This window comes from Cucumis melo, chromosome 5 (genome assembly GCF_025177605.1).
Source record: "Cucumis melo cultivar AY chromosome 5, USDA_Cmelo_AY_1.0, whole genome shotgun sequence".
Lineage (NCBI taxonomy): Eukaryota > Viridiplantae > Streptophyta > Magnoliopsida > Cucurbitales > Cucurbitaceae > Cucumis > Cucumis melo.
The window spans coordinates 25,793,489-25,820,147 of NC_066861.1; the positions used below are offsets into that span (position 1 = coordinate 25,793,489).

At 30.4% G+C, this 26,659-nt stretch overlaps 1 protein-coding gene across 20 annotated transcripts; it reads right to left on the reverse strand.

Annotated features, from left to right (window-relative positions):
* Positions 1-4,452: 4,452 nt before the first annotated feature.
* On the reverse strand, positions 4,453-15,780 carry LOC103493881 (pentatricopeptide repeat-containing protein At1g71210, mitochondrial). Of its 20 annotated transcripts, XR_007820938.1 has the most exons (9): positions 15,342-15,769; positions 15,067-15,207; positions 11,449-11,639; positions 8,793-8,876; positions 7,525-7,564; positions 7,043-7,199; positions 6,833-6,954; positions 5,450-5,674; positions 4,453-4,610 (listed from the first exon to the last, which is right to left on the reverse strand). XR_007820938.1 is itself a non-coding variant. In XM_008454837.3 (2 exons), the coding sequence occupies exon 2, from the start codon at positions 15,013-15,015 to the stop codon at positions 12,307-12,309; it is 2,709 nt and encodes a 902-aa protein (XP_008453059.1). In that variant the 5' UTR covers positions 15,016-15,207; positions 15,342-15,747; the 3' UTR covers positions 11,913-12,306. The 20 variants fall into 20 exon arrangements, 1 of the variants encoding a protein (XP_008453059.1); XR_007820941.1 differs by having other exon boundaries at positions 5,450-6,954; positions 11,449-11,555; positions 15,342-15,779; XR_007820939.1 differs by having other exon boundaries at positions 5,450-6,954; positions 7,075-7,199; positions 15,342-15,779.
* Positions 15,781-26,659: the final 10,879 nt, after the last annotated feature.

Consider the following 26,659-nt stretch of genomic DNA (forward strand, 5'->3'; position numbering starts at 1 on the left):
GGGTGTCATCCTTTTTTGGATAATATTAGAGATAGAGATATAAAAGAGAAGAGAGCACTATGCACCATTTTAAGCTCTAATCTAAAGCTTTCATGTTAGTATCTCATGTGTATTTCTTTTTTAAAAAATAATATTTTTAAATATAGAAAAATCAACTAAACTCCTTATGAAGCAAAGCGAGGATCCACACGAATATAAGATAGAATACTATTTGTATCTATCTATATTATGATAGATATATCTTCTATATGAAAATTGTGTAAATGAAATGTTATTCATTATAATTATTCTAAAAATTATATAGAGATATGAGAAAAGTTACTTATTATATGAAAAGGGTATAAATGAAGTGTCTATGCATTAAATTTGTTTAAAACTCTTATTGGTCTCCAAGTTATCTAAATACCTATACTTGTCTATGAAATTTATGATCTACTTTGGTCTTGAAATATATTCTTTTAACAAATTTTTAGAACATAATCATTTACATCTTTGTCTTTATATTGTTTTTAATGAATTGATAGTATAGGTTTTCAAGTATATCTTATATCATATGAATAACTGTCCAACCTAAATAGATATTATTTTTATGGATATGAAGGACAAGAAAAAGACAACAAAATAATCGTAGAACATAGTAGAGGAGATAAGTTTATGAACAAAAATAACAAAGAAGAATCTTTCAAAAGAATTCACAAAGAAATTGCAAATACAAAAAAAAATCTTGTTTTTAAGAATATAGGTTTACAATAAATCACAAAACAATTTTTTAAGAAACAAGAGGTGACAAAATATCTTAACATAATTCAATTGGTTAATAAGACATATCCCAAGAACTTAAAAGGTAGAAGTTCAAAATTAAATTCTCTATCCCCACATTGTCAACTAAGAAGCTTTAGATCAAACTAAGAAGAGTATCGTTCATTTCACACAATCAACGACTAATGTTAAAAGTTTACGGAACGTTGAATACAACAAAAAGCCTAAAAGTTAAAAGATTGGAAATAGTTTGTTTTGTTGTAGAGACAAAGATGGAGGGATTTGTACATGAATCTTTTTTATTTTATTTTATTTCTTTTTTGTTGAGATTTGAGGTTGTGGAAAGTGGGGATTATTTATAGAAAGAAACAAGTGGGAAATGGTATGGGGTGATGAAGTTCACGTGGGAAGCCTTTGCTTTTGAGACACTTATATTCATACATCTCATTCACTTAACAGACATTGGGGGGGGGCCTCTCTTTTTTCCTTTTGGCCTTATGTCTCTTCTTCTTCCTTTCCTATTCTACTTTCATCTATTCCAATTTTCATTCACACACTTGGCTTCAACTCATTTACTTAGGGTTTGAGATGGCTTTTTGAAAGGGTAAATCGCAACCGATAGCACTTACTTAGGTACATATAGCAACAATTTTAAAAAAATTGTAAATGTAACAAAATTTATCCGTACGTATGACAAAACTTTTATAGTTGATATAGTTGAGATAGACTTTCTTTTTTTCCTTTTTGAAAAGATATGTTGCGTAAGTCGGTAGGTACATCAAAAATATCTCTACTAAGTTGATACATTATTGACACCATCAATCATCTAATTCTACGTCATTTTATTAATATCAAAAGGCCAATAAAAAAAAAAAAGAAATAGAGAGAAACCCACAAGGTGAAAACATTATGTATCACCTAAGAGGAGACTATGTAAAGGGTTGGAAGCACTATAGAGGGAAGGTTTGTAGTTTTTAAAAGGCTTTGATCTATTTAAAAATAGTAATACATTGTTTATAGGTTTCTATTAATGATATAGTGATAGATTCATATTGGTGATATCATTTCTCAGCTCTAAGTTCTTCTATATTTGAAATATTTTTTGCATTGTGTTATATTTGCTAATATTTTAGGTATGGTTATATTATATTTGTAATTATACCCTTTTTGAACAACTTTGTTTTAGTGCTTTTTAGCTAATAAGCACATATACTAGAGTTTTGAGGGTATCTTTACATCTTCTAAGATACTTGACTTCTTTTTACTCTCTAGTGTGTGAATTGTTTGCTTTGATAGAGTTGTGGATGAGACACATGTATGGACTCTAGTCGGGTGTGTTTAGAATCTCTTTTGTCTATAGGGTATAGGGATGTCTCAAAAAGTTGGCTACTAAAAAAATCTAAGTGATTTTAACTTGAAGAATTATTATATGGTTTGTGTTGGATTGAAAATTTTGGTTTTATGTTAGGTTTTAGATTTTTTTTGGGTTGATTTTATGTACATGTGTGCGCTAAGTTCAATCATCTTTGCTTACAATAATACGTTAACCATAAAAATTGTAAATTTATATCCTTAGATTTACTCTGCTGATTTCTATTTCTAACTCAAAACTAAATCTAAAGCTAAAACTTCAAATCAAATCAGTTAGGTAAACACATCAAAGATATCACATGAACCACTAGAATGAGTCTAAGATATCACAAAATAAATCTATGATCACCTGAGTGGAGTATCTAAAGGAGCAGAAGATTACTATTATTAGACATTGAAACGAAAGTGTTGCAGTCGTAAAAAAGGAAATGAATGAAGAAATTCTTTTGAGATAAGGCTGATCTAAAGCCAAGTGTTTACTTTATTTACATCAAACATATTCGAAGTACTCCAAAGAAACATACAGTATAGACTCAAAATATAATCCAAACTTAATGATTAGTTCCAAATCAATCAAACTACATAAAGATCAAAACAATGAATTCTTGTTGGCACAAAACAGACGTCTGTCATCAATAATAATAATAATAATAATAATAATAATAATAATAAAAGCGCCCCTCGTCAATGTATTTCCAGCTAACCAAAGTTGATGGAATTAAACTACTGAAATGATCCAAACTTTGGACATGTATGAATTCCTCTATATAGAATATATTATATAATAAGATTGAAATAATGAATGTAATGTATAATATACATTGGAAACCATATAAGAATAATAAAAAATAAACATACAGTAATATTATTATAAGATGCCATATGGGTATGGGGAAACAAATGAGGATAACATAAAGAAAGAAAAAAGATGAAGGGCCTCCGAGTTTCTCCCCCACCACAAGATAGAGATGTTGGACTGACAAATAATTTTAAATTATTTATGGGGTTTTCGTTCTTTTTTTTTTTTTTTTTTCCAATTTCATTAGAAGGGCCTTTGCTTTGCAATTCATAAATTTTCTTGTGCTTATTAACTCATTTCACATGGACAGCTCTAAACTATTAATTCATGTGATATTTTCTCTTACCACATAGGTTTGAAGTTTCCAAGTTTCTTAGTGTTCTTGTTTGGTTCTCTAAATTTAGTTATGAAATAGTTAGTCATTTTTCTCAGTCACTAAAAGCTCATATAGGCAGATTTATGTTAATTTGATTCATATTTGTGCTAGATCATTGATATGTATGTTTTGAAATCAATATCATGTTACCATAAGTTAAATTATAGCGAAAACCAAGTAATTACTTTTTAGAAGTTTGAAGGGTTAGATTTTGAAAAAAAAAATGTTCAAAGGCTTAAATAGATGTTTCAATAATTTTGAAACCAAATGAAATAATAGATTTTTAAGAGAATGGAACAAATAGAATAAAAGAAAAAAGATAACAAAACTCATATGGTTAAGGTATTTTTCTCCTAATACTTGCAAGAGTTGTTATGACTGTAATTTTGTTAGTGTTGCGTGGGTACAGTTGTGGTAACCAAATTATCCATTTAAATTTGAGCTACTTCGATATAGCAAAATGATAAACTATACTACCATATATAAAATTCTTGTTTAATCTATCATTGTCTATTCCATATAGATTGTGATATTTTATCTTATTTGTAAATATTTCAAAAAAAAAAAAAAAACTCATCATTTAAAATTAGCTTCTCTTTGAACTTTTCAAAGTGCTTAAAAGGTGAACAAAGAATACTCAATCACTTAAAAGTCAAATACTAACAAATTGTAAAAGAGCAATTTGATATCCCAGCTTTATTCAATTGTATTGAATTCAATAAATTTCTATTTTCAGATATAACTCACCGCCACCTGCCATTTTGCCAACATAAATGGGAAAAAAAGAGTGCATGTTAGATATGCAGTCAAATTTAAAAAATAAAAAAAAAAAAAAAAAAAAAAAAAAAAAAAAGCAAAGCATATATATATATATATATATATATATATTGTGTGAGTTGATGATTAATGAATGATATATATAATGTGAGGTGTAGCTTATTGTATTCTATTTTAGAAGTGCCCATAACCATTAAACCCTGATGGCTCTACATGTTGAGAAGAATTTCTAACAAATGCTTAAATAATGTAATTGCACGTATATCGATGTCTCAACTGTCAACCTAATGATAATATAACAACTATTTTTAAAATTTATATTTTAGTCCCTATGTTTTAATAGGACTCATAAATTTTAAATTTAATATAGTTGTATCTAATAAAGATTGATATTAGAAATGAAGTCGAAAGTCTATGATACATTTTTATAAGCTAAAAACTTGTTAGATACAATACAAACACACTTTTTTTTTTTTTTTTATATGTCATCAAGTATCCAACTTCCCTGTTCCGTACTCCAATGCATACCTGCACCAAAACATTAATGCACACGTCAAAGAAAATGGCATTCATTAACTAGATAATTAATATAGAAAATAACACCTTAACCTAACTCAACTTAAACATAACTGATTAAAGCATTGTAACAAATAAACTAAAAGATTAAAGATTTAAATCTACACTCGCATATATTGTTAAACTAAAATCTAATAATAGAAATGACAAGAATCAAGTGGTTACCTTCTAAAAAATTCACTATTTCAAAATGTGAGGCACTAATTGAGTTTCAAAATGATGTAAGTGAGATTGAACTATTGATCTTTAAGATGATAATTGTGTAATATCTTATTTGATTTTAGGAGATCACAATCAGTTATTTCAATAGAACATGATAAAAACTTTTTAGATCTTAAACTGAGGTTTAGGTTTAAGATTGTTTGAAATATAAATACATACTTATCTTCCAAAATCTCGAGTCAACCCCTTTAAAAGATGATGAAACATTGGCCACTAATTACATCATTCAGAATGACTTTCAAAAACATAAGAGAAGCAAGAATATGCAAGTTTCCATTCAGCTTCCAACTTCATGCTCAATGCTTGAATTTCTAAAGCAAGAAGTAATCTTTTCACCCACGCTTCTATGGAGACGTTTTTTTAATGTTCGTGAGTGTTTTGATCAACTTACGTATATAATCTTACAAGACTATGCGAACAATTTTTAATTATGAGAGAGAGTAAGGAAAAGGCTACCCTTCTTTCCTCTTCCTATTTTAACATTACTACAATCTTCCAACATAGAGGAGGAAACCTTTTTTTTAACTCCAATCCAATATCATTTATTGATAGATAGGATAGATAGTCACCTGACAATAGAAGTCCTTAAGGATAGAGTATATAATATATAGTCCAGAAGAGCATTGCACAAGGCATCCCATGTGAGGAAGGGGTCTTGAAAGTGAAACAACATGAACAAATCAACAGCCTCCAATTGTGCATTCTTAGTTTGAACAGAAATTGCCAAGTTTTGAGTCCTCATCTTTATTCAGCACGGCAGTTGGAACACACGATGGAAAATGTAGAGATACTGACTACACAATCATAAGTGCAAGTAACTACAATCATAGAAAACTTTTGGGAGTATTTTTTTTTTTTTTTTTTACCTTCAGCTTTTTTATGTTTTAAAATTTTTTCTAAACAATTTCTTATGGTTGGTGAGCATGAAAATTGGCTAACGAATTACTAACATAACAATGACTATAAATCATATTCTTATGGTTAGTAGATCATCAAAAATTTAAAGATGAATTTCAATAAATTTTTAAGAATTTAAATGCCTAAGATGCAAATAAATAACAAGTTTCCCAACCAAGGTTTCAAGGTTGGTTCTTTGGCTCCATTGATCTATATAGCTTTTTCTTCTATGGCATGAAAGTTACTGCCGCACTGTCAACAAGGTATTCTTCTTTGATACCACACTTGCACTTGTTAGTATGATAGGTTTCCACCTAACAAGAGCTCCCAAGAACAGTAAACACAAAGAACGCCAAAGAATAGAAATATATAAGTGATAACTACGATGTACCATATCCTTTTGAGAGAGCTACTCTTTCCCAAATTCCTCACTAGAAATTACTATCAAAAACTTCACACCTTTGCTCCCAACGCACTACCTCAATTTACAACTAAAAATCCTAACAAATTCACTATCTAATTACTAGTATGCCACTACTGATAACCATACTAATAATCCCAATACTTCCCTAACTAGGGGTCTTAGTCTAGGCCTTGGTTGATCTCTTTTTTCATATAGTATTGAATGATACTCTTTTGGGCTGATTGAAAAGCATTTGTGGACTTTTCTTGAGCCTGTTTCTAAAAAGATTAGACACCAAAACTTGGAAAGAAAATATTGCTTGAGCAAGAGGGCAGAGAGATTAACTCTTAAGATATATGCCTTAACCGCTCAAATTCGGTTTGTTGAACTATAATACTGTAAACGCTGCACATTATAATGACTTAATTTTACAACAAATACATTGTATTTGCAACCTTCAAGGAAACTGAGGCAGACTCTATCCGAAGGGAAATAAACTCTACCACGAGGCATTTCTACACATCATCTATTTATAATGTGGGGAAGTTAAACTTATATTTTTGTTTAAGTCATAGACCAATCCTTTGAAAACAACTCTATTGTGACAAACCTCTGACATCAGGAAAGTAATTTGTAAAAGTGGCCTACTCACCTTGGCATGTGAGCCAAAAAGTTCTGCTTGAACAGGAGCCACATCTATTGCAAATTCATGACGCGTTCCTATGCTGATGATGAATGAGTGGCTCTGTGTGGAAACTTTTCACATGTCCATCCCTTCAATTAAAATTACTGGTTAGACTCATCAAAATAACCAAGAGATGCAGTCATACCAGCATAAACTGACCATGAAAAATAAACATACAATTAATAGTTGTTATATGCAATTACGCATACATAAACAACCCTGAAATAACATATCCATCAATTGTCAATCCATGTTCGAAGGAGCAATTTCAATCTGTCTGACATGTAGGATTTCCAATGTGTTCTTTCTTTCTTTTGTTGTCCTTTTTTCCTTCCTGAAGGAAAGATAACCTCTCGTGATATAATGAACAGAGACTAAAACTCAAAATTACAACAAAAGTTGAAACGGAAATAAAAGAAAACAACAATAGCACTAAAGATTCCACAATCCAGTACAAACAGAAAATCAGCCATTAAAAATAAAGAAACCATTACAAACAAAAGATTTGAAAAGAAAAAAATACTGAAGACTTAGAAATACAACACCACACAAACTTTCAATCCAAAAACCCGGCAGGAGATACTTTGACAGCAAAACCTACAACTGATGAAACATAGCCTTAAAAAATGCTCCAAAGACTTCATAGATGCTTGACAAACCTCCAAAAGAAGCTGCTGGAATTCATGATGAACCAATCTCCTAAAAAAAAAAACCCATGCCAGTTAAACTCCGACCCAAACAAAAGCAATTGGAATAAAAAATTGCCATGAAAACTATAGATAACATAGCCTCATAAAAGAATACAAAAATATGTAAAAGCATCCAGCCAAACATTAATCTCTTGTCTTTCTTTTGTCTTCCACTTGAAGATTAATCTCTTTTTATTTCTTCAATGAAAAGCACCTTCCGTGTGTGTGTGTGTGAGCAAGATAGAGAGAGGGAGAGACGGTGATAGGGAGGAGCGCTTTAAAGAAAATCTTCCTGCTTATTCCAGATTCAAGAAGCACATGGTTGAATGCCTAATTAGGCAAGAATCACAAAAAGCTCTAGAACAAAACAAATTCAGAATGTCTTTCACAAAGATGAGAAACAAAAAAATTCCCGGTATAGTTATAACTACACAACAAACCATCTTATTGCAGCAGCCTTCAGCTGGTTTGCATCGTAATGTACCTCCCGGACATTAAGATGATTTAGACACTCTTGTTCACCATTTCTCAGGAATTTAGAGTTATGTTGTACAGCACTGCATATTTTATCTTTAGCTTCAACCTTACTCAAGACTTCTTCAGACTCAAACTGGCAAGTGCGTGTTTCAATCTGTTGGTATTGCTATAACTTCTCTTTTCTAACAAGAAACTTAAGCCATACAAATTTTGAAAAAGAGTGAAAAAGAAAATTATATATAAAACAGCAAATACACCCATATAAAGATTTAGTTTAGCCAAAGAATATAAACATTGAAAGAACAAAATATTTCTGAAGTATTCGCCAAAAAGCTTGGAGAATTTGAAAACAAAAAAATAAAGCTACGAAAACCAAACACTTAAAACCAAAAGCTGCTACAATCTTCCAAAGAAATCATGAACTTATTCACACCAATCAACACATTTATCAGTGCGCAAAGTTTTGACAGTGTTGACAGAGACATTAAACTGATTTTTTACTTCTAACATAAAAGGTACAAAAGTGAGATAATAAATCAAAACGATTTTTCATTAAATATAACCAAGTTAGACGAGAATGATCGTCAACAAATGTAACAACGAGGACTCGAACTAAGATGATGAAATTTAGCAAATTGACACGAATCACAATTTAAGGAGGACAAAGACCTAAATTCGGGATAAAGTTTCTTCAACACGAACAAAGATGGATGACCTAAACGACAATGAACTTCAAAGGGAGAAGGAACGACAAGACACACCACAGCTTGCGGTACTTGGTGATCAAAGAGATAAAGGCCTCCCGACTCATATCCTCTACCAATAATCTTCTTCGTCACATGATCCTGAAACAAGCAATAACCAAGAAAGAACAAGACAACACAATTAAAGTTATGAGTAAGTTGACTAATAGAAATTAAATTAAAGGATAAGTTAGGCAAATGTAACACAAAAGACATTGAAAATGATAGGGTAAGATGAATAGTGCCAAATCCAAGAACAAAAGATGTGGAGCCATCTGCCAATGTGACAGATGGAAAAGGGGTAGGGGACAATGGTCTAGAAAATAGGCGAGAATTACTTGTCATATGGGTTATGGCACCAGAGTCTATGACCCATTTTGTAGATGATGTAAGAAGACACTTGATATTACCTAGGGCAACAGTGGATGCAACAGGAGTAGAGGAAGATGATGCTTGTAATGAATCTAGGTAATTCTGAAACTTAGCATACTCATCTGCAGAAATCGTAACTGACGCCTCAGGTATATCACATGTTGACTATTCTTATGTAACAATTTCCGACAATCAAGTTTTATATGGTCTGGCTTACGACAATAGTTACAAACAATCTCTGTAGAATTTGGTTTTCGATGATCATAATTCTTCCTCTGAACATTGTCATCCATCGCTCGAGGTGCCCGGGGGTTATTGTTCTTGCTAATGAGAGCACTACTGTATTGAGGAATAGATACACCATTCGGAGAGCTTTCAATGCGAAGGACACGAGTGAAAGCATTGTCTAAATGATGAAATCTTTAAGTCAGAGAGAATCTATGCCTTTGCCATTCCAAATTCGAGTAAAAGTCCATTCAAAAAGATCATAACAACCATCTTCTCTCGTTGAGCTTGTTGAACTTTAACATCAGGACTAAAGGGTAACAACAAAGCAAGCTCAGCAATTATCTTCTTAAGGCGAGTAGTTCGTAACAGACTCCGCTTTTTGTTCAGCATGAAAAGACTGCATACAAACCTCAAACATTCTACGAACTTGCTCTTTACCTGAATATAGAAAATCTAAAAATTCCAAAAATTCTTTAACAGACTCACAGTGATCAACCACCAATTATCTCAGTCTCAATGGAGTTTTTGATCTGAAGATATAAACGGGCATCTTCGGTCATATGACATCCATATCGATACTTCTCAAATAGAACAAGATTGTCCAATGCCCATCCTAATAATTAGATCCATTTAACTTATGTTCGGTTATCTTAGAGGCTAAGGGAATAACGTTAGAAACTACCATATTCTTTATGTCGGTCATATTGGAGACACACACTGATTGTAGTCCACAAACAAAACAAATCAATCCAAACAGCTGCAAGATTGGAACAAAACCAGCCACAACCCTAGAACGAGGTCGTAATCTTCAATTTCCATCAAAACCAAATGATCTTTAATGGACCCAATTGCACAGAATGATCGGAAAATAGGATTCGAGACAAGCCAAGAAGACGAAGGTCAAAACGGACGCTCCACGCGTGGTGGCTGTAAAGTAATCTTTCAACAACATGTTGAGCTCACACGCGGCGTTTCTCGGTGATCGGCGACGATAGAATGTGGCGGACGGCGATGGTGCTTCTTCTAAGCTGGGCGGTGTCGACAAACGGTCACTCAAAGATGACCTAAACTTAAGCCCTAATGGAGAAGGAAGCCACCAACTACGAAATTCAAAACTCTAATAGCTCTGAAAAATCAAAACCCTATAGGCTCTGATACCATGTACTCAAGAGGTCAGAGAAAAGTATATTTCTTATTATTTAGAGTTAGAGTAAAGTTACATATATAGAGAGAACAAAGGAACCCTAAACTACATGTACAATTACGATAATAGACATATAATATAAATATATATATCATAATAAGGGGTATAAGGATAATTAAATAATTAGGTAGTTACTAAGAGTAGTGGTTATAAATAAGAGGTTGGTGAGTGAAGAAGGGGAGTTGTTGAGTAGTTAGGTCTTGAGTAATATTCTCAAGAGAGGGGTCCCAAGTACCATCAACTTGGATAATATTATAGTTCTTCATTAATTCTCAATATATGAAATATGAAATATATTAATTCTTTTTAGGAGGTATCCTAACAAAAACCCTCGAAGGATTAGGACACCAAAAGCAAAATGTCCTCCCCACAGAGGACTTCCCAAACAACAGAAAAACAACAATATTCCACATTTCATATCAACTAGAGAAAAACTTCCAAAGTGGGAGTTGGTTGAGCCATAAATTACCCATCAAACCATTATTTAAAAGAAAACAAATGGAATAAACTTGGAAAGCAAAGCAAAGGGGAGGGGACTATACTTTTAACCACCAATTTTGTCAAAAAAGTGTACTCGCCTACTGACCCAACCATGAATGAATAATGACATGAAAGAGAAGTGCCTTGATGTACCCACTCTTTCAGAAGAAAATGTCCTTAATGAAAATAAAGGATCGCGAGAATTTGAAAGTAAGTCAAAAACCATGATCAAGTTGAATTAAAGGATAGTTGGGACAAAAATATGAATGTGTGGTCAATTGTATCTTCCAACAAATCACCCAAAACCAAAATCATGATAGAAATCAATAACTCAAATAAGTACAAAACAGTGGAATATTAAAATTAGCTGGAAGGTAAGAAGAAGATTACCAGAACAACCATGCCATCAGCCGCAACGAAAGACCATTGAGCACCAACAGACTGTGTAGACGTAGTCTATGCTAAGAGAGCTCAATTGGTAGTCCTGAGTCTCCTGACTAACTGTCAATGAGGCGTCCATGAGGAAACATACTGAATTGATTCGTTGCTACCATTTTGAGTAAACACAATGAATTTGGATCCTTGAAGTAGCAATCCACCATTCCCACCCCCCACCCCCACACACACACACAAAAATGTTACTTCATCATAAAAACATTAAAAGAAATTTTCTTTTTTTTAAAAAAAAAAAAAAAAAAAAAAAAAAAAAAAAAAAAAGATTCAAAGATTTTTGAAGTCCTCTGAATTTCCCACTTATTATGTTTCCTTTTTTATTTAGAATTTTACATGCTATTTTTCAGTTTTTTGTTTCCTCGAGAACATTGGAAAATTAAATAAATAAATAACGAATGCACTTGGACAGCATACAACTATTCTGGGATTCCTTCAAATGCATTGACGAAGCATAATATTGATATCATGTGACTTGTTACTCATCTTGCAAACAGCTTACAAAAATTAAGATGAGGACTCTAATTCAAAATTACAACAAATTATTATAATTTAAAATAAGAAGAATTATTTCAAACTGTAGAAATGGTTGGATTGGAAACCACTATCTCTTTGACTAAACAATCTTCTACACCACTTGTTCCATAAAATATTAGGCCAAGAAATGCACTGATGCTTTGCTGGACAAAATCTTCAGGGTTTCCACTCTTCATTGGACGAAATAAAATAATATTTTGAGGAAGGAGCACAAAGTGAAAAAATTTATGTAGATCATGACCCCGTGTGAACACTGTCGGATTAAATAAATGCTTTAGTACACTCTGTCAGAGTGAACCCTTCTTGATGCATTATTTCCAACAATCTCTTAGCCTCTACCGTCCTCCCTTGCTTGAAAAGACCATGAACCAATATATCATAAGTCCACTTATTTGGTACATACCCTCTCTCACACAATCGATCAAATAATTCAAATGCTTGTTCCATGTCATTTGGGCTTAACTTTCTCAATAATAGATTGTACGTATAGATATCAAGTGGGAAGCACTTGGCAATCGCTTCTTCCAGGTTCTTAATAGACTGGCTTACTCTAATATGGCCAGAAAATGCTTTAATTAGCAGGCCAAGCATAGAACTTTGAGAAGTCTCCACTAGTCCCTCTCGTGAGTTAACCCAGGCTTTATAGAGCTTTTGAGTCTTCAATGAACTATATAGGAGTATATTACCAAGAAAGGATGTAAGTGGACGCCCAACTTTATCTAGATCGTTTATAAGATTTACCACCGCATCATATCTTTCGATTTGACAGAAATGCTTAGCCAGTTCCTCGTAGCATTCAATACTAGGTATTGTACCCTTATTCCTCAGGTGCTTCCAAAAATCAAATGCAAGATTACTCTTATTCGCTTTGCATAGACCAACAACCACAACGTTGGAGATTTTCCTCCCAATAGTTCTTGTCTGAGACAAATTACTTAAGAAAATCAAAGCATCAGAAATGCGCTCACTATATAAGTACCCCCTTAGCAAAAGAATGTCAGAACTCAAATTTGGTTGGATTCCATTTCTCAACATCATCTGATATACTTCATTTGCAAGCTCAGGCTTTTTTGCACGTGCAGCTGCATAAATGAAGTTATTGTACACCTCAGTATTCGGTTCTTGACAAGATAACTGTAACTCAAGCAAGTTAAAGAATTGCTTTTCCATATTCTCCATTTCAATAAGACAGCGAATGACATATCTAAATTCACTCCTACGTGGATTGTGACCCTTTTCCAGCATCTCAATTAGTAGTCTTGCAGCAATATCACCCCTTCCTGACTTGATAAAACCATCTATCAAAAGAACGTAAGTACTCCTTGTGGCTACTACATTTATTCTATTAAGTTCACTATGAATCAGGTATCCATCTTCAACTCTCCTAGCCCTACATAAAGCAGTTATAAACTTGTCATATGTGGAATCACTAGGCATACAGTTCCTCTCTAAGGCAAAAATAACCAACTCCTTCATCTTATCGAGCTTTCCCTCTCGACACAAAGCACTTGCAAGTATAGAAAATGTTTTTTTTCCTGGAAAGTAACCCTCATGTATGGAGCGTTTCAAGATGCGGTATGCTTCATCAGTGCCTCCATCCCAACATAAAGCATTGATCAAATAGTTATATGCCATAGTATTGGGGGAAATCCCAAATTCGAAGTTGGAGTTGTATAATTCAAGTGCAACTTCCACCATCCCAGCTTTGCAAAGGAAACACGTGGCAGCATGCATTGTGACTTTATCAGGGACAATATGCTGCTCCATCATCTCCGTAAGCAAGTCAAACACCTCCTGAAGCCGGTTTTCTCTTAGAAGTCTATGAATCAACATATTATAACGAAAGACATCAGGAATGTAACGTCCATCTAACTTACTGCTATTTAAGAACTGTAGAGCACTCTCCAACTTCCCAGCCCTAATAAGTTCTGTAGTCCACACACCATACACATACTCCATTGATACTATCTCTAAGTCTCTAAACCATTCTACCAACTTCCATGCCCGCTCAAAGTTTCCACTTTGGCAAAATGCACCAACAAGAAAATCCAACATACGCCCACTCAGTTTTTTCCCACTATCTACCAAGTCGTGCAAGAATGTTTCTGCCTCATCCAACTGATTCTGCTTGCATAAATTTTTTAGCATCAAATAATGTGTGAGCTCATTCACAAATCCCCTCAAAGTGATCTGCTTGATAATAACATTCACTGCATCAAAGCAATTTTCCTCAACAAGAGAATTCAAAAGAACATGGTAGGAAAAAGGATCAAGATCAAGGCCTTGAAAGCGCATTTTACCAAACAGATGAAGAGCAAAAATGGGTTTACCAGCAGCGGCATAACCCATAACCAACGTATTGGTAAAACAAGCCGTATGGTAAATTCTCTGTTGCACACAGTTTTCAAGGAAATCAAGCATGAGGGGAAAGAGCTTGGCCTGGGAGAGGATCTTAAGGATGGCATTGAATGTGGCACGTGTATGGAAGAACCCTTGCTGGTGTCCAGCCCAGTCAAAGAACTTGAGGCAAGACAGAATATCCTTAGAGCCATAACGGAGGACATCTAACACAAATGCTTCATTGAGGCGAAGGCCAAGCCTAGAAAGAGCAAGATCAGCAGGGGAAGGAACAGATGGCATTCCTTGGTCATCTCTATCCCCACGGAGGATTTGGAAGATTATACCATACAAAGGCTTGCTTCCAGATTTGAACCACTCCTTAAAGGACGACGCTACTTCCTTGATAATCATCCCATCTGCACCTGCTGATTCTTTCAAGGTTGAACCAATTTTCCAACGGAAAAACTTAGGAATATCCCTGTTTCCATTACCACTAGTTCCAGCAACAGACGAAACAGAATGTGAATTGGGACAAAGTGAGGCAGATACAAGAGCATCATTGAAGATGGAAACAAAAATCCCATTTTTTGTTTTAGATTTAACTCTAGCAACACGATGTAACAAAAGCATGGTTAATTACACGACTTAATCATATCTCTCCAGTAAAATTAAAAACAGTACCCTCCAGGCAAATAAGTATTTCATATCGTCTCCTTCATTGAGCTGGTCAGTTCTACAATAAATTCTGAGATGTAACTCCTAAAATTCATATCTAACTCACTTCACATCAATTTCAACTTCATTGCAGAAAGAACCGAAAACCTGTTCCAAAAAAAAATGTCTCACTGCCAAATTAACTTCATAAACCACTTGATAGCATAATCCAAATCAAAAAAGAGAATGTGTAAGGAAGTGAATACAAAATGAACATATCAAAATTAGAACCTCGGCCTTACCGGTAAGTGGGGAGAGGTAAAATCTGAGCATGACTGAAGATGGAGATTACCGGAACTAGGTTTCTTAGCCGAATTGAGAAAACCCAAATCGGGTTGGTTAGGATCTTCGTGGGGGTTTTCCTTCTCAGTTCTTATACCTCATGAAAACCCCTCTGTTCTACGTTTCGACAAACTGATCTAACTGAAGAGAGAATGAGTGAGCAAAGGGAACAGCGAACGGCAGACGACTAAGCTGAAGAGAGGATGATGAGGCAGTGGCCGTCGCCGTCGGCAATGACGAGAGGGAAGATGGAATCGCCGCGGCCAGTGAAGAGAAAATAACCCAAAAAGAAGGGTTAATTTGGATTTAATTGGATAGATGGAATAATGGATGATAGATTCATACCTACGGCCTACAATTTTTTGAGGTCCAAACCAAAAATGACCGATTAATACAAAATGACCGATTAATACAAAATGACCTCCTGCAGCCTTAGTATTATTGTCAATTTACTAATTCATCTTTGGAAATCAAATGTTGGATCATCAACATAATAAATACCAGATATTTGTGTTCTATGCTTTATGCTCTATACTAGATAATGTTAATTGATGTTTCATATTTTATTTATGTTATATATGTTTGCGATTATAGGCTTGATTTTTAAATAAATACACAAAAAAAAAAAGTAAAAATACTAAAGAAACGAAGAATAAATCCACAAGGAGGTACAAAAGAAAAAAGATATAAAACGAAAGAAAGACGCAAGAACAAAAATAGTTAAAGAAGAAGAAAAAATAAAAATAAAAAAAACAATGAAAAAAATGTTGTAAAGGAAGAAAATATTTAAGATTGAAGTAACAATTTTACATGATAATCAAAAGATTTTTTTTTTTTTTTTTTTTGAGGTAAAAAGAGTACTCATTCTTAACTTGGGGTGGAATAATGGGATAGATAACCTTTAAAAGGGTCCAATCAAAAATGAATAATAAGATGAAAAGACAATAAGCTAATTAAAAAGGTCGAACAAGAAAATTCTCAATAAATAAACAATTTCAAAGAGAAAAATTTGTAGTTGTGGCTAATGAAGAATTACAAAAATAAACTAGAACGAGAAAATATCAAAAAAAATTACCTAAATAACTAAAAAAAGCTAGAACTAGAACGATAAGCTAGAAAAAAGGCTAGAACAAGAAGTAGAATAAGAAAATATATATTAAAAAAAGAACTAGGAAAGATAAACTAGTTTAATAGTTGTTATATTTATGAAAAAAAATAAGCAAAAGTAATACAGAGATACGGGAAAAAAATGGAAACGTAATTTCTTTGTTAAAAAACATTTTAGCAAATTAAGGAGTCCACGTATCAATGATTCAATAATAATGATAATAATAAAAAGTCAAATTGATCTAATTTTTGTAATAAAATGTCAAATGACTATTTGCTAACATCAAATTTGAGGACAAAACGGTACTTTCACACGTGCTTAACATAAGCAAAATGCCATTTTTTGACCAAATTTGAATCGTGGGTCAAATTTCATGTTGACCCCTAATTCTTTTTTTTTTTTTTTTTTTTTTTGTTTCTCCCTGCATGTTTTTCTCCCTCTATGATTTCCTTTTCGGCACGACCAGTCACACGTGAGCAACTTAGCAAGCTACAACACCTCTGAAAGTAGAGCGATGAAGAATAAGAACGAGAGCCAATGAGAGAGTGAGAGAGAGCGTGTGTGAGAAGAGTGAGAGAGTGAAAGACAACGAGAGAGTTAGAGAGTGAGAGACAACATAAGTGTGTGAGAGAGAGAGAATGAGAGCGAGAGAATAAAAAGCAATACTAGATGGATGAGACAAACGACACTGAGTTTCAGCGAGAGCAACACAAATTTTGTGCGAGACTGCTTTTTCGTAGACGTACAAATGTATTTTGGTAATTTCACTTAAATTTGATGTTAGCAAATAGTCATTTGACATTTTATTACAAAAATTAGATCAATTTGACTTTTTATTATTATCATTATTATTGAATCATTGATATTTGGACTCCTTAATTTGCTAAAATGTATTTTAACAAAGAAATTACGTTTCCATTTTTTTTACGTATCTCTGTATTACTTTTGTTTATTTTTTTTTTCATAAATATAACAAACTATTAAACTAATAAACTTAGTCATTTTTAAATATTATAGGTTTGGCATTCTCCTCTTAGCTACCATTTTTTTTCTATTGTCTTCCTTCCTTTCCTCTTATTTTTTTCCGCTGCAATTTTTTTCCATCGTCTTTCTTCTTTTACTCTTTCTTTTGTACATTATTTAGATTAAGGTAATCAAATCTAAAAAATTGTGTATAAAAAATCTTTAAAAAAAATCGTTTAGATTGAAGTAGCTAAGTCTAAACGATTGTTTACCAAAGAATCTTGAAATTTTTGTTTAGCTAAATCTAAACAATTGTGTATCAAATTTTGAAAAAAAAAATCGTTTAAATTTGAGGTAGTCAAATCTAAACGACCAACTCCAAATGATAGCGTAACCAAATTAAATGATAGAATTGAAAAAAAATAAATGTTTAAAGATTCCAAATCTAAACGACGTTGTTGATAAGTCAGTTGACGAAGCATTTTTGGTATTTTCAATTGTGGGCTTATAAGTTTTTTCTGTTTTCAGAATTGTATACAATATATATTTTTTAAAAGACCCCTCTCTTTTTCTTTTTTTTTTTCTTTTTTTTTTTTTGTTTTAAACTACATTTCCCTAGCACTGAGATCTAATGAAATACAATTTTATCTTTCGGATTCAAATTTAATTTCTATTTAGTTTCAATCTCGTCCTTAAATTCATTTAATAATGTTATAATTATATTATTCAATTCTAAATTTGGTTTTAATTTGGTCACTTAAACTAAATTTAGTCCTTAGATTTTTAAATGTTAGATTTCATTATATATAATATTAACGAGATTTAACTTTTTTCAATGACTAAATTTAAAAAAACCATTGAGGTTTACGCTTTTGTCAAGAATGTTCATGAGGTTTTAAAAGTTTCTAAAATACTCCTTAACATTTAAGAATTGTTCAAAAAATTATTTTATCGCTAGTTTTGGATGAAAATTGTTAGGATTGTATTTAAAACCATCGACTTTCAAAAGTTTCAACTTAATAAAAGTTCAAAAATACCCCATTATTAGTATTTGAGCAAAAACCGTTGACTTCTCCTAATAAAAATAACAAACATTAAAAAAATTGAAAAATTGCTTCAATCATTATAGTGATTAATTTGTTTGAAGTTTTCTAAAGTTTGAAAAGAAACAAATTCTAAAACAAATTATATAGATTTTTTTTTTTTTTTTTTTTTGCATATAGATACATATTTCTGTTAAATTTTCGATTATTTAACTTGCATCAATCTTCTCAACAATGAAAACAAAAACCAAAATTTTAAGAATTTTCACAAAATTTTAAACTCAAAATATCCTCTTCAAACACGTTAAAACGACAAATATTAAAATAAAAAAAAGTAATTTGACTATTAACACAAAACGTAGGTTATAAAATGATCAGGTGTTTTATTATTATAGTTGTACAATTTTATTTATCTACTTACTTTGTTTTAGTTTAAGCATATTTTCTTAAATTTTGAAGAAAGTTAATTAGGCATTTTTTACGTAAACTATTAATCATTTTCATCCAAAATTAATAATTCATGGACATAATTCTTATTATTATTACTGTTATTGTTTGGTTTGAAGTTGAATGGCTTTCCTGTTAAGGCACAAAATAGTTTAATAATGGAGGGCAAAATCTGAAAAACCAATATGAAAGGAAGTGGGAAGAGACAGAGTTGTACTTTTCCCAATACTTAACAAACACAATTTTTGTAGGTGAACAAAGAAATGATTCTATGAAACTATATTTTAAATCATTTCAAAACATACCTTGTCTTATTCATATATAATTAATTTTGATGATTTGTAATTTGTATTTAGAAGTATTAAAATAAATATTAAATTAATTTTAAAAGATTACAGGTTTCGGAATGCGGTTTTGACAATTTTAAAATTATTTTCAAACATCTATCTAAACCATCGAAAATGCAACAACGTACACGAAACAATTGCGAAGGAAGTCATTTTTCAAACATAAAAGAAACAAAAAAATAATAATAATAAATAAATAAATAAACCCATATGACCAAAAATATTCTTTAAGAGCAGTGAAATTTTTTTAAATTCGTAAAAGAGACAACTGAGATTTCTTAAAATATTAAAATTTTCCAATTTATCCTTTTCTTTGTGCATCACGACAAATAATTAGACTGACATTCTTCAATTTTTCAAATCTTCCCAAATCTTATTTAATTTTTTTTTTATCTTTTCAAAATTATTTAAACTTTTCCATAATTTTACACCAAATTTTAACTAATTTTTTTCATTTCCCCAACTATTTTAAATTACCATTTTTTTCTTTTCCCATTTTGGGCAATTATTCAAGCCCAAGGCCAACTTTCCTTCAACCAATTCAAAAGAAAAAAAAAAGAAAAGAAAAGAAAAAACTACATCCCATTCATTAAATTCGATAATTGCTAGGAAAATACACAAAACAACTAAATATAAAATGAGTAAAAAAGATTAGCCAGTGTTGAACACATTAAAATCTTACATCTTTTTAAGAACTTTTGTTCTTGAAAATTTCTGCTTTAACAAATAGTTTAAGATACTTAGTTTTATTTCATCATTTTGCTCTCATTATTGCCTCATTTTACAAATATTTCGCTAGAAATTCCTTTTATTTTTGCTTTTTGTATTCGTTGAGTATTATTCAAGTTTTGGTAGAAAAAGAAAGTGAGACAATAGTGTTTGTTCCTCGAGGGGGCAATAGCCAAAAAAACAAAACATCTTTGAAAATCGTTTTTAGTTGAATACCTTAATTTGTTATTGTCGTACCACATCATTAAGATGATTTACACAAGTTAGGAGGAACCTAAGTCATAAGATTACTTGAAGAGTCTCATTCAGGGGAGCTTGGATATTGAGATACAAAGGTGAATCATGCATCAAATAGTTTAGGGGGAGCCAAGACCTAATCTCGTTCCATGCAACGGTTAATTAGGAGGAGCATAAACCTCTATCTTGTGAGAGTGTAATACAAGATAGTTCATCTTTTGATAAATTATGTACTTGTAAACCCTCTTGATTCCTAGTGAATAATCTTTCTTATTCGGGTATATGACCCTTCAAAATGTAGGTATGATTAAACCGAACTAAGTTACCAACTTACTTGTATTCTTACTTTTATTGCTTTTAATACATTGTGTTGCTTATTTTGTCAATAGCGTTGGTTCTGACATATCTATAGCTTATACTTTGATTTATCTCCCTTAATAACACCCTGGTAGAATTAATATATGCATTTCTTTTCGGTTAACAATTTAAGTACAAATGCTCCAAACCGACTACATTATAATTTATTTACACTAATAAATTGACTTTTTTCTTAAAGAATTGAACTGCATCTCATAAATTGTCATTTATATTTAAAACAAAAACTACATATTTATACGGTAATAAATAGTCGCTTTGATGCATTTGGTTACTTATTAATTCTTAGAGTTTCATGATATCACTTTCGAAAAGTTGCAGTTAGTTTAGTTCTTTTAAAATTTATGCTTATTTAATTCTTAAATTTTTAGAAAAAAAAAAACTCTTAAACTTAAAAGTTTTTAATCCATATGTAAAAGTTTTAATTTTACCTGTCTAGTTTTAAAATGTCTAATAAATATTAACTTTGAACTTTAAACAAAGGGAAAAAAAATATAAAATAATAAAAATAAAGAGTGCAAGGGGAAATTCTTTCTAAACTCTTTACAAACATGTAAAAACAATTTACAAATATATAAAAGTTCTACTTTCAACTTTGGTCTACCATGATATATCACCTAATAGCATCTAATCTTTTCATATTTGTAATTATTTTCAGTAGTTTTATCGTTTAAAAAAATTTCTCCTAAAAATTAAGAAAATTAAAATAACAATAAAATTACTAAACATTTTTTAAATCAAAAGAGCTTATTTGACAATTTTTATATATATAGAAGTTCAAAAACTAAACTTTTAATTTAACCTACAACACACTTAAAAATTTCACGAGTATTACACGTGTTAGGGTTGTATATAAGTAAACGACAAATCTCATTTATTGTTTTAGGTGGCCAACTTCAACCAAACTTAGGAGAAAAGAAATCAACATTATTATAACAATTCAAAGTTAGAAAAGACGTAAAATTGTGAAGATAAAAAAATGACATAAATTTAAAATAGAATAAGAAGTAATATAATTGATGGAATAAAAGAGAGCAAAGGAGGAGTATATTATTCTTCCAAAAGTATACAATTAACTTTTCCCATCCCCTCAAAGACTCAAACATTAAGAATCTTGAACTATGAACCATAGATTTAATATGACTTGAAATGGAACAAAGGTTTAATTTTTGGACATGCTCAAATCAATATAAATCAAACTTATCTCCCTAACTAATATAAAAATCACACAACAATCATCCTAACAATAATCAAACCCTCATATTTTATTCTTTGTCCCTCGATTTTTATTTTAAAATCTAAAAAAATATACTTTGAGTTTGGTTTCAATCTAATCTCTAGGTTTTAAATATAGCGCTCTCTTCAAATTTCGATTTTATTTCAATTTGTTCTCTAAATTTAATTCACCGTTTTTAATTTCTTTAGTAAGTATTGTACTTTTTGTTAATTAACTTAAAATAATTAAAAAAACTATAATTAGTTAAGATTCATATTTTTTTTTATCACTGTTAAATTTTAATTTTTATAACTATTTAAAAATAATTAATAGAAAGTTAATGTAAAAAAAAAGTTAAAAGTTTGGTAGTTAAGGAAAAATGGAGAAATAAATATAAATCTTAAAATAAAACTCAAATCCAAAATGTAAAATGTAATATTTTAATATATAAAAGCTAAACCGAAATCAAAACCCAAAAATTAGAGTGTGACATTTTGAAAATTAGAGATGATATCAAATCTAGGCCTAAAATCTATAAAAAAAAAGAAAAAAAAAGCTATTTCTCCCTAAAATAATTAGTATTGAAATTTCTGTATAATTGAGCCATAAAGTCTTATTGGAACAAAATCAAAAGTTTAATTAATTAAAGATAATCTTTCGTAAACGTAACAAAACACCAAATTATTTTATGGTACATAAAACAAAAGTTAGTCATTTTTTAAATATTTCAGATTTGTGCTCTCATCTTTCTTATTTCTTTACATCATATTTCTTTTCTTTTTTCTTATTTTTTTCTGTGCGATTTCTTTCTATCGTCTTTCTTATTTTCTGATTCTTTTTTTTACGTAGTTTAATCTTTCAATTGCATTTATTCCTTTTTCTCTTTTTTTGCTGTGATTTCTTTCAATCATCTTTCTTCTTTTCTTCTTTTTCTTTTTTTATTTTTTTTTAAATTTGGGTCCTGTATACAAAAAATAGCAAAATCTAAAAGATCTTGTATAAAAAATCTTTAAAAAAATCATTTAGATTAGAGTAGCCAAATGTAAATGTAAAAAAATGTAAACGATCGTGTAAAAAAAATAAATTATCGTTTAGAGAAATCTAAACTAGCAAAAGAATTAAAAAATCATGTACTAAATTTTGAAAAAAAAAATTGTTTAGATTTGGGTCCCCAATCTAAACGATCGTGTTAACCAAATTGAACGACCATGTAACAAAATTAAACGATATAATTAAAAAGATAAATTGTAGTCATATCTAAACGATCGCACATCAAACAATAACCAAATTTAAACGATCGCAAATATATTACGCGCGCGTTATTGACGGTGTAGTTGAAATGACATTTTTGGTATTGTACACGGTGGGTCTTTGAGCTTTTTCCGTTTTCGGAATTGTTTTATATAGTGTAAATATTTTGACGATTTGTTATATTTTTTAAAAAAACCTCTTAATTAAACATTAAAAAACATGTTTTAATGTTGAGAGACTAAAAATAAACCTAAAAAAAATATAAGAGACTTAATCTTATAATTTAACTTTGACAGCGTGTCTATATTTCTTTTTTTTTTTTTGTTTTTATATATGTGAACGTTCTAGTTAGCTTACATGCATATCGAAATCTCACGGAACAAACATTTAGATGTCAAGAAAAACTCGTAAGTTATGTTTTTAAGGTCTACATACTAAAATAAATCCAATTATAAATAAGAGACTAAACTTAATTGTAATTTTATAACTTCGATAGCGTGGATACTTTTTTACGAGCATCTTGACTGATCTCACGAACAATCCACCTAACTTTATAACATTTTTGTATATCAAGAAAACTGATAGAAAATTAATTTCTAGATAAGTGACTATACTATCTTGAACTTACTGATTCGTTAGCCATTCATGTGTATGTTAAATGTGTTAGAAAAGTATTATTCTATGTATACTTTTTGATCCAATGAATTAATAAAGAAAAATAGGCATAAAACTTTATATTGAGGGAGATTGAGTTATAATAATCACTCAATATAATTGATGAATGAAATTTGCCCAAAGAATTAGGACATGTCTTATTATTAGTCTTGTCTAATTCATGTCTTTGTAATATAGCTTTGCTTTATTACAACGTTTGTGGTTTATGTCGGGTGGATATTCAACCACAAATTAATTCTCCATCGCAAAATCCTTTTTTAATTATTTCATTTAATCATTAATGGAATATATATTAATGTATGTATGTATACATACATACATACATTAATATATAGTAAACTTCTTTTTTTAGCTAATTAGAAGCAGTGTTTCTCCAAATTTTTTCATAGTATTTGATTATAAATAAGCAAATTTGATTTTGATGAAGTTTTGAAATTGTACTTAAAATGCCATACTCAATTTGTAGATAGAAAATTTCATGAATAATAATAAATAATAATAACCTATATATATATATATATATATATATATATATATAATTTTTTCCTTTTTTTACCCTTATTTTTATTAGTAAAGGTTTATTTTGTGTCCTTTGTTGATGGGATCAATGCTAACTATTTGAATGTAAGTGTTCTTTTAAGGTATACAGTTCTTGGTTGTAAGTGTCTTTTAAGTTCAATAGGTAGAACTACTTAATTTAAATTGAGGTATAGTTAAAAATCCAACTAGTGTACATCAATTCACATATAAGTACACTTCCTAGATATAAAAGAAATAAAATATACCAATGTTCTATAAAAAGAACATCGTAAAAGTTGTATGAAAATTCGAAGTGTCATAACATTTTTAAATGGTTTTCATGTGGTTAATTATGACAATAAAAAAATAAAGTTAAATATTATTTACTCATGGTATATATAAAATTGGAGCGTTTGCAAACATAGCAAAAAAATTTATGATAATAGGGCCAATGTCACTACTTTAAAAGCAGATAGTCCTCTAATAGTCTTTGATAGCTCTCTGATATATCTATATATTTGTCATATTTGCAATATGTAAAAAAGAAGTGCTATAAACTGTTTTTATTTTTTTAAAACTTTTTTATGATCTGATGCATTTTTTCTATAAAATTTAACATATTTTGCTTAAAAGGAATAATTTTTTTTTCAAAGCTAAGCAAATCTCAAAACTCATCAAATTGGAGTGTTTGTTGCTTTTATATCTAAGGTTTTTTTAAAATATGAAAAAGTATATTTGCATTTCTCAAACAAATGTATGAGAGAAATAATAATCATATAATAATGTATCATAATTAATTGGGCAACTCAATTTAGAAAATCTCAAACAACAAAGTTACTTCAAAATAATATATTGTCAAATAAGTTTATGAACTTAATCTTTCAGACAAGTTTATGAACTTAATCTTTCAGACAAGAATCTATATTATCTTCAATTTTATTTTTTTTTAACTTTTTTAATAATTTCGAATTTGTCTATTGTTATACATACTCAACTTGAAGCGGCTACACGTAATTAAAGTAATAATTGTGTATTTGAATCGTTTAGATCATATAAAGACAATTGTCCCAAAACATATTGCACATTAACTACTTTTAAAGTTTCCCAAGTACACTCCAAATATTTAACATTTGTGATTTAATTAACATGTTTTTCAAAACTCTATCAAATAAACTTTCATAGACATTTGATTCTAAACCTACATATGCTGTTTGTAGATTTGAATTTTAATACTTAAGAACAAATACTTTATAATTTTCATAATATAAGGTTATATTAATGCGAGTATTAAGTTTCATATACTAATTGTATTTCTAACTCAATAACAAATGAACATTTATTCATTCATTGTAACTTTTGGTTAACAAACTTCATTTGTTTGCATGTAGAAAAAAATAGAATGCATGCACTTGTGTGTGTATCAAACCTCTTGCTATTTAATTAATATACACATTTGCTCTAATTTGGAGGTTCATTCTCTCAAAGAAATATGAAGAGAACTTAAAATTTTATTCAGATAAGTTTAAGAGAATAGAAGAATACATATAACAACTATATGTTAAAAAAGATAATAATACCAGATTAATTATAGGTAACAAAACCATACATACATACATACATACATATATATATATATATATATATATATATATATATATAACATAATGACATACAGAAGCTTCGATCTCCCATTGACATGCAAATTATATATTAAAATATATTATAAATTTGTATATTAATGTTATATTATTATATATTCAAAATCTCTTACACTGCCTACGTAAATTAACAGAAGACTTCACTTTTTCTGATCTTTTGTTTTGAGCATTTAATTTACCATACTCTTTGTATATATGTAACTATAAGAATTTGGAATATTGCTATATAAAACTGTACATTTACATATGTTCAGTGTAATACACTTAGAAGGATATGAAATTAAACAAGGTCATTCAATATAAGATGAGGAGGGAAAATATACGATAATACACACTTAAAAGCATATATAAACTATATATATCTATATACATATACATATAAGGTAATGATATATGTATGTATAATGATAGAAAGAACTAATAATCCAAATTAAGTTTGGAGTGAAGTTGTCATTGGGGTTCGGAGGAGCGGATTTGGTGATGAATCTTTTCGATATAAGCTTTAGCTTTTCTATCAATGCCAGGCTCAGCGACCCAGTGTCGACCTTTGTCGCCATCACTTGGCCACACCTTTCGTGTATCGTCCATCGTCATTGCATCATCCCACCTCTTTCCGCCATCTCGAGACTTGAACAAACCGAAGATCGAGAAGCAACACGAGGTCGACTTCGGGCGCTTTTGTCTTTTGTTGTTGGCTGATGAAGCCATGG